General features: G+C 39.0%; 1 protein-coding gene across 1 annotated transcript in view; it reads right to left on the bottom strand.

Moving 5' to 3' along the window:
• Positions 1-9,115, bottom strand: part of sspo (SCO-spondin) — a 159,835-nt gene that overhangs the window by 75,449 nt on the left and 75,271 nt on the right. Inside the window, exons 68-80 of the mRNA XM_015377502.1 lie at positions 8,553-8,647; positions 8,400-8,449; positions 8,146-8,316; positions 6,819-6,989; positions 6,650-6,729; positions 5,728-5,897; positions 4,947-4,993; positions 4,660-4,860; positions 2,457-2,627; positions 2,145-2,345; positions 1,969-2,071; positions 1,649-1,869; positions 223-375 (exon numbers count right to left, since the gene is read on the bottom strand). Coding sequence (XP_015232988.1) covers positions 223-375; positions 1,649-1,869; positions 1,969-2,071; positions 2,145-2,345; positions 2,457-2,627; positions 4,660-4,860; positions 4,947-4,993; positions 5,728-5,897; positions 6,650-6,729; positions 6,819-6,989; positions 8,146-8,316; positions 8,400-8,449; positions 8,553-8,647 — 1,834 coding nt within the window. The remainder of the gene's footprint in view (positions 1-222; positions 376-1,648; positions 1,870-1,968; positions 2,072-2,144; positions 2,346-2,456; positions 2,628-4,659; positions 4,861-4,946; positions 4,994-5,727; positions 5,898-6,649; positions 6,730-6,818; positions 6,990-8,145; positions 8,317-8,399; positions 8,450-8,552; positions 8,648-9,115) is intronic.

Genomic DNA, 9,115 nt, shown 5'->3' with positions numbered 1-9,115 from the left:
TAATTACTTTAAAAACAAGTAACTTTCACTCAGTTAATTAGGTCTGACCAGGAGATGACACTCTCTTTAGATCTTAATGTCCACAAACCATGACAGAATATTTTAGAGCAAAGATTGAAGTTTAAAAAGGAATTGTAGGGGACCAGCCAAGGGCCCATCAAGGAAATTTTGAATGATTTCTACTTTCAGAATGAAGTTTCAGATCATGTAAAGAAAACCCACCAAGGCAGACTTGCGTGTTGCACATTTTGCTTTGGCGACTGACGCCGTGGCAAGGTGGAGAAGTGCAGACACGAGAACGGGACTGCTGCCCTCCACCGCAGCTGACCGAGCAGGCAGACCACTGTGACCAGGGCAACCAAGGGCCGACCGAGTCTGGAGACGTTAGGACAGAAAAATGAGACAAAATATATTAAAAAAGGTCCTAATAGGTTATTAAACTGTTGTAGCTTAACCCTTTTTAGGGCAAGTTAGCATTTTTGATCACTAGCATACCCCTTACAAATGGAGCCCCCCCGTCCCTATGTGAGGTCTAGAAGCACAAGATCTATATCCAGCCATTCAGCAAAGATCCTGCTACATGGCTGTACATCTTATGGCATTTGACCAATTAGCCCTTGAATGATATATTATCTACTGTAAATTAAGTTGAAAAAAGCAAACAAGTCAAGAAAAAAAAGGTAAAAAAACTAATTGAAAAAATCTAAAAGGTAAGTTAAAAAGTTAATAAGCCTAGAAAACAATTATATTTGTCATGGTCTTGGTTCTGTTGTTCTTTACTTTGCTCCTTGTTTTCTAGTTTTATTGGTTTAATTACAGTTTTGTTGTAATTTCTAGATTTATATTAGTTCTCATGTTTTTTTGTTGTCCTCTATTGCCCACTTGTGTGTGTGTGTGTGTTCCTTTCCCCTTGGCTCCCTCGTTGTCTCCTCTCACACCTGCTCCTTGTCAGCTCGTTAGCCCTCCCTTTGTCTCTGTCAGCTATATATGCTCTCCCTCTGCTCTCACTCTTTGTTGGTTCCTTGTCTTTGCTGTCTTCCCATGCTGTGGTCTATGTTCCTCGTCTCTCCCTGGCTCCTCGTGTTTGGTTTTCCCCAGATGTCTCCTCAGTTCTGGTTTGCTTTTCATTATTAGTTGGATTTTTTGATTCCTGCCTTTGTTTACTGTTTTTGCCCCATTAAAACTCCCAGAAATCTCCTCAGCCTCTCTGCCTCTGCGTTTGGATCCTCATACCTCAACTAACCCTGACAATATTTAGGTTTATAAACTAAAAAATATAAGTGCCAGTATCAGCATTAATGCCTCTAAGGTTATTTTGTATCAAAAGAAATGTGTTTCTTTTACTCTTAGAGTGTTTTTCATGAATTTCTTATAGAAGCACTTTTATTTTTCTTAATATATTCAGGCAAGTTGGTCTTTGTTGTTCTTACATTGAAATACATTTTTGCCATGAAAATATCCATATTTTTGGAATGTTACAAAGGTAATAAGCTCTTGTCCCTGATTCCAGTAACACTGTTGGCTTGAAATTTAGATTTTCAAAGAATTTCACTGATTGCCCTATAAAGGGTTAAAGCCTAAATAGAATAAATGTAGCATTAGGTTTATTATTTAAGGGGCCTAATGTTGACTGGAAACAGGTGGCTACCTGTGCACATCTGCAGGTTGCAGTCCTTTTGCTGCTCAGCTTCACCCACACAGCCTCTGCCACTGTTCTGAGGAGCTGGGTTGTTGCACAGGCGCCTCCTGAACGTAACTCCGCCGCCACAAGTACGAGAGCACTGGCTCCAGGCTCCCCATTGGCCCCAGCCCCCGTCCACATGGCAACCAGGGACAGACTGACACTGCAGGACCCCAGCCTCACATGAGCTGAAACATAAAGACGAGGATTTCTTTCTTTTCAGGACACTGGGTAGATTAAAAAACTGACTGGATTGGAAATCTAAAGATTTTTCAGAAAGGCTTTACCAGTTTTTACATTCGGTGATGATTATATCTCCTGGATTTGCAAACTGCCAATCATATCCGCCGGGCCAAACCCATGATGCATTACTGGAATCTAAATCTTCATCTTAGCAGAGAAAAATTTAAAACAGTTTGATATTTGACAGTTCCCACTAATTAAATATAAGCAGGAGACCAACCGGTGACAGAGCTGTTGTGATATTTGCAGCGGCACTCCTCTCTGGTCACACATGCTCCATCCTGCAGGAGCATGTCACCCGGACAACCGCAGGTCTGGATGCAGGGGGGGGAGTCCAAGCACTCTGTGTCGCCATGGAGATCTGAACAGGATCGAGCACAGGGCTTCCCACACGGCCATTCTTCTTGACCACCGCCGCATTCTGAAAGATTTAAATGAGTGTTACTTTTTACTCAGATGTGGAATGATAACTAATAGGGCGATACAGACAGATTCTCTGACTTTATTCACACCCATGAAGGAATCAGCTGACCTGAGCAGACAGTGAGGTTGTTGTGGCATCGCCGACTCTGCCGACTCTCTCCCAGGCAGGGCAGACCGCCAAATCTGGCGGGAGGACTGTTACACTGTCTGGTACGAACAGATGACCCGGCGCAGGCATCGCACTCTGACCAGGATGACCAGGAACTCCATGAACCATGAACTATGAAGGGGTTTTTTTGACACATGGAAAAGAAGAAAAAAAAGATTTGTAGGAGCAAAACTTTTAAATAGAAGGGGCAAAATGAGGAGGGGACAAGGGTGAGAACTGGACCCCCTCTTGAATCTGACTGGCCTGGAGGAACTTTGTATCAGAATTGTTTAATAATTTGTTGTTTTTTCTGATTGTATAGTTTTTATATCATATTTTTCCAAAATTTTATTTTACAGATCTTATATTATCTTTAACTTGATTTTTTTGAAGTTTCTCTTTTACTGATTGAATTTTATGAAGTGCATTCTTTTCAAATTGCGTTAACAGATCATATTGTCTGCACTTCAAGCGCAATAGAAATGTTCGCTTTTAACCAGTAAAAATGTTGCTGCTACGTTCCTGCAGACCAGAGAAACTTGCATCATCACTCCTTATTTTAGAGAAAGGTTTACGCCAGAAGGGAAGACACTGTGATGTGAAATATGCAGTAAAAAAAAAAAAACACAGTTCATTTAACATGATCAAAAAGAAGAAATATATATATATATATATATAAAAAAATTGAAAATCAGTAAAAAAAAATGTCAAAAAAATGAAACATATATACAAAAATAAAATCTGACTAAACAGCAACATTAATCTTTTTTTGAATAAAAGGCTTTTTAAAGTTTACTTTAAGGATTGTATCCTTTTCAAATTTCTATTTATAAACTATGTTTTTGTTTAAAACAATAATAAAGCAAAACTCCTACTGTTTAACCAAAGTGTCTAATTTGCTTTGACTTTCACAACTTTCTGTTATTGTAAGTAAAGGAGAACGAACTCTGCCCAGACAGAACAGGGCTGATTACCAAGCAATAATGGCCGTATGATGAACTGTTCTCTTTTTGCAAAAATATGAGAATAAAGTGCAGACTGAGTGAAATCCATCTAACTCTGTTTATTTAACTGGGGTGAATAGTTGAATACCGTTTCCCACTACATAAGAAACACCAAATAAGGTTGAAAAACTATATGTTAGCTTCCTTGTCAATCCTTGTTATTTTAACATTTCATTTGGCTCTTAAAGTAACTCTGGAACAGCATGTTTTCTGGGGAGCTTTGTGTCAGGATCCCAGTTTTTGTGTTTGTCTATTTGTCTTGTCTTTTGTGTTTCTCCCTTCCACCACCAGGAGGCGCCTGGCTCCAGTTCGCCTTCTCACGCACCTGCAACCGATTGCCTCATCACCAGACTGCTCTTAAGCTGCTGGTTGCCACTACTTCGACACCAGAGTGTTTGCCAGTTTGTGGTACTCTAGCCGAGCCTTGTTTATTCTGAGTCTAATCTGAGTTTTTGCATTTTGAGTTTTTGTCCTCTAGTCAAGCTGAGATCACATAGAGTTTTACTGAGCAGTTGTTTCTCCCTTAGACTAAACCTGGTTTGTTCTTTGCCTTTCGGCAGGAAGCCTTCCTGCAAACTGGACCTTTTCGGATCGCCTTCTCCCAAGTGAGATCAACTGAGTCTTACACTGAGCGATGGATTCCCAACAGGAGGTTTGGATCCAGTCACCTTTGAGCACACTGAGATCACTCTCTGAGTAAGGAAGTCATCTTCACCACGACCCGTTCAAGTACCAAAACTGAGTTGCAACCAGCGGCTGCATCATTCCACTCCGTCTGAGTTCTGGGTAAACCCTGTTCCGCCCTCCACCGAATCAAACAAACCCTGGAAGACCAACACACAGACTGGAGTCTATGTGTCTCTTCTTCTCTGGAAACGTAAGTGGCAACAAATCCTCTCCTTCAAGATTGACAACTCCAATTTCCCACTGAGCCTGAACCTAACAGTCTGTCTTCCCCTCGTCTTCCAGTTTCCGGCACCGAACTCTATATACACTTTAATAAAACCCGTTGAACATTTATATTGTGTCTCTCTGTTTGGCTTCATTGCATGTGGGTCCGAGCCTTAGAAAGAATCATGACACTTTGTCACTAATCTCATTTTTTACTTGCAGCTATTTAAAACAGCTGCCCCCCCCCCCCCTTACAGACTGGACCTTACTGGGGCAGAAGGTGATGACGGGGCAGGCCTTTCTCTGGATCTGAACGCCCATCCTGCTGTGCGTTTCCTGTTCTCCAGGACAAGGTTCTCCCCCAGCTTTAGGTTCAGGACAGTTACAGCTCCTGTAGCGGGACACAGACTCTGCCCCACAGGTTCTGGAGCAGGGAGTCCACTCTGACCACTCACACCAACCTCCAGACACTGGAAAACAGCGGTGTACCAATCAGTATTAGGAATCTTGATGCGACTTCATTGTATATGGGAACATTTTTGGTGATTTTACCCACCTGGACATGGCTCTCTGGTACAGTTGAACTTGCCACCTTCACATGTGCTGCAAGAGAAACGGAGCTGAGGCTTTTAGAGGAATTCGTAGGTATATTACAAACATGCAACATAATGATAGATGATAACAAACACCATTAGGAACCAGTTTTTGAAGAGTTTTGCACTGGTTCAACACAGGATGTATAATAACTGGCACATGCTATCCTGGCTGTTTACAGAGGGTTTGTTGAATATTTGAAACAATGAGTGTCAAGGAGTTAACACATCGTTTACCTACAGAGGGAATGTTGCTTTACTTGTTTTCTAAATGTAAATCTGAGAAAAGTAAGGTTTTGTAAATAGTAACAAGAAAATATGTTTTGTAAATGCAAATTTTTAAGAAAAAAACACATTTTGTTAGTGTTAAAATTCAATGAAAACAGTTCTTGCAAATGGAAATTTGGAGAAAAAAAAACAATCCAGGAATGAAACCTTGAAAATCTTATAGTAAAAAAAAAAAAAACACCTTTTCTTTTCTTTGAAATCCAAAGAAAGCACATTTTCCAAATGGAAATAAAAAAAAAATTTAAAAAAAGTTTTGCAAATGGGATATGGAAAAAGTTTTGGAAACTGAATAAAAAAATGGAAATCTAGATAAAAATCCTCAAAAATAAGCCACAAATGAACCTTCTTGAAATTTTGTGTTTCAACTTTTTTTCCTGTTTTTTACATATTTTATTATTTGTCTTTTAGAGGCGTTCGTCTTCAATAAATCATTTAATTACGTAAAATGATTCTGACCAGTTGTTGCATCCATCAGAGGCCTCAGTGGATTCTCCTGGTTCTATTCGCTGGCCAGTATTTATGTCCAGACAAGGGCAGTCTTCCCTCGCTACACAGAGCGTCCCATTGGCCGACAGGACCTTCCCTTCTGTGCAGTAGCAACCAGGCTCACAATGCCACTCACAGTGCTGGGAGAGATTGGACTGAGTTAGAGGATTTCTATTGAATCACAATAAATACTCATATTAGCAGTTTTATTTCAAACACACACATAATCTACTCTCCATATGTATTTTGACATTTGATGGGAGCTAATTTATTCCCATAATGTTGCTTCTTCTCTGCATTTGGATCTTAAGTTAACACGGAAGCGGTTAATACATACCGCTTCCCCTTATTACCTGACTTAATGACAGGAAGCGGTATATATTTAGGCCGCAATAAGTGCTCTAGCCCAAGTTTTTAGCCCTACTCCTATATTTTGCAAGTTGCTGTGAAGATAGCAGGGTCAAATTACCTCTTTACAAACTGATCTAATTAAGGGAAATGTTCTCATTGTACAATAAATCTAAACCATTTTTTAAAGCTTGTTTTTGTAACTAAAAAGAATACATTTTTTCCTTTAGGCTTTACTGATTTTATTTCTATTTCTAGTACAAGAACAGGACTTAGTTTGGCCTTTTTTATGTTTTTGATATGACGAAAATATGAGGACATTATATAAGACTGTTTGCGGAGGGCCAAAGAAAGTCAAAGGGCTGCTAAAGGGCCACTAAAACATTCCTGGTTTATATGAAGCATACAGATGTATTAGGACGGCCTAGTCAAATCCAGACCTGAATCCTTCTATGAACCTGAACTAAAACTTAAACCACAGGCTTTGTAGGATACATCATCGATGTTGTAGGTGTGGATCAAAATGCTGCTTGGCTTCACTTACTGACAGGTCGTCACAGGAGCGAGGGCAGGAGGGCCCACAGCTGCTGAAAACTGTCCCTGGGACCTTCCAACAAGGTGGGACTAAAGCAAACAGATACAGTAAACCTCATGGAGTTATAGATCTAGATATAAAACAGCTAGATCCCTCCTACTGTAGTGTGTCTGAGTACCTGGACAGTGGTCTGTGTTACAGCCTCTGACTTCTGTCCCCAGCCCCTCGCAGTAGTCCCCATCCCCCTCTGGAGGGGGGCTGTCACACTGTCTCCTCCGGCTTTGAACCCCCCCTCCACATGACTTGGTGCACTCTGTCCAGTCAGTCCACTGACTCCAACCCCCATCAACTAAAAAAACAACAACAACATAATTAGATGATAAAAACAAAAGATCCTAATTGGAAGGCAGATAAGAACCTTTTTTTCTCCAATGCAGCCATAAACCCAGTGATCTGAATATGAACCGAATCTCTGATGCCATCCAAATTTATATACGTGTATATATTTATAAAAAAGTTTTTTGCCTTTAACTAGTTGCCAAAATGAAATTTTTAAATTTTCTATTTATTTTCAAAATAAATTGAAATGTAGGTATAATATAATGATAGATGATAACAAACACCATTAGGAACCAGTTTTTGAAGAGCTTTGCACTGGTTCAACATTAGATGTATAATAACTGGCACATGCTATCCTGGCTGTTTACAGATGGTTTGTCAAATATTTGAAACAATGAGTGTCAAGGAGTTAACACATCGTTTACCTACAGAGCGAATGTTGCTTTACTTTTGTTGCACGCAAAGAGCGAGTTTTCTAAATGTAAATCTGAGAAAAGTAAGGTTTTGTAAATAGTAACAAGAAAATATGTTTTGTAAATGCAAGAAAAAAAACACATTTTGTTAGTGCTAAATTCAATGAAAACAGTTCTTTCAAATGGAAATTAGAAAAAAAAGAACTAATCAAGGAATGAAACCTTGAAAATCTTACAGTAAAAAAAAGAAAAAAAAAATTTTTCTTTGAAATCCAAAGAAAACACATTTTCCAAATCGAAAAAAAAAAAAAGTTTTGGAAAATGAAAAAAAAATTGAAATGTAGAAAAAAAACAATTTGTAATGTGAGAAAACAATCCAGAAATTAAACTTGCTTCAAATTATTTTTTTCCTGTTCTTTGCATATTTTATTATTTTTCATATTTGTTTTACTCCAGAAAAAAGCCAATCCACAGAACTAAAGGGAATGTGATCTTGAAAATGCAATCTGAAAATAATGCAATTCATAAAACTATCTGAAACAGAGAAATTTAAAAATATAAAAATGCATTTAACAAATCTTGAAGCATGAAACAAAACTAACTGGGGGAAAAAATTGAGAAAATGTCAAATTTTCTCTAAAAACTATTTTTTGCACAGTTTTATTCTAGATTGCGTTTTTCTTTTTTTAATATTTCCAACTACAAAACATCTTTGCTGCATAATGGCACAAAGGCCACTGAATATTTCCTCACCATCACATGGAGAACTGATGCAGACTCGATCCTCGCGGCGGGAACCAAGACATGGAAGTCCACTGCCAGACTGCTGGGGACTGGAACAAAACCGGTACCGAGACTGGAGACCCGCTCCACAGGAGACTGAGCACTGACCCCAGGGGGTCCAGTTTGACCAGTGGCCGTCCACTTGATACGGATCACACAATGTTAGCATGTGTATGTAAACATTGTACATGTTGAAGTTTTCAATTCTAAGTTGTTCTTCCTACCGTTGCAGCTAACTTGAGAACAGTTGACAAGCTTTCCTCTTTCACAGGTACTGAAATATTATGAAAAAACAATAGTTTCTCCTCTTTCTGTGTTTATGAAGAAAGTTAATCTAAAACAGGAACTTTGAGTTGGTTTATTGTGGATTGTCCCACCAGTTCTTGCAGTTCCTGGGCAGAGTGTCTCCATCTCCAGTTGGCTCTCTGTTTATATCACAGCGACAGTCTGACTGAGGCACACAGCTGCCGTCCTAGAAAATATAAAAGATTCTGAGCTAAAGGTTCATGATTACTGGTATGAATCTCAACATGTGGAACTTTAAACAAAGCATCACGCTATACTGATGCTATCCAGGGTCAGAGGTCAGCTCTCTGCTGAGCTGAGGCTGCCTCAGTCCAGGTAAAACAGAGGGAGGCAACAGATGTGAGAAACCATTCATGGGTTGTTGTCATGGTCATTTCTAGTGCTAACAGCAGCTACTTTTAACTGCTTTTATTTAATTATTTTTTATTTCATGACTAATTTTTGGAACCTGATAAGATTTTTTTAAATCTTATCATTTTGATCATGTTTTCAATTATTTACATACACCAAACATTGTCTTGGAGAATTTTCTTTTGGTCATTGTCCCTACACTGCAAAATCGATCTAGAAAAAAGTAAACATTTCTTAAATTAAGGGTATTTAAACGAAATGATTTGCCAATGGAATGAGTATT

This window comes from Cyprinodon variegatus, unplaced genomic scaffold (genome assembly GCF_000732505.1).
Source record: "Cyprinodon variegatus isolate N-32 unplaced genomic scaffold, C_variegatus-1.0 Scaffold155, whole genome shotgun sequence".
Lineage (NCBI taxonomy): Eukaryota > Metazoa > Chordata > Actinopteri > Cyprinodontiformes > Cyprinodontidae > Cyprinodon > Cyprinodon variegatus.
Note: the sequence above shows the minus strand (reverse complement) of the source record. Positions and strands in the feature narration are given on the sequence as shown.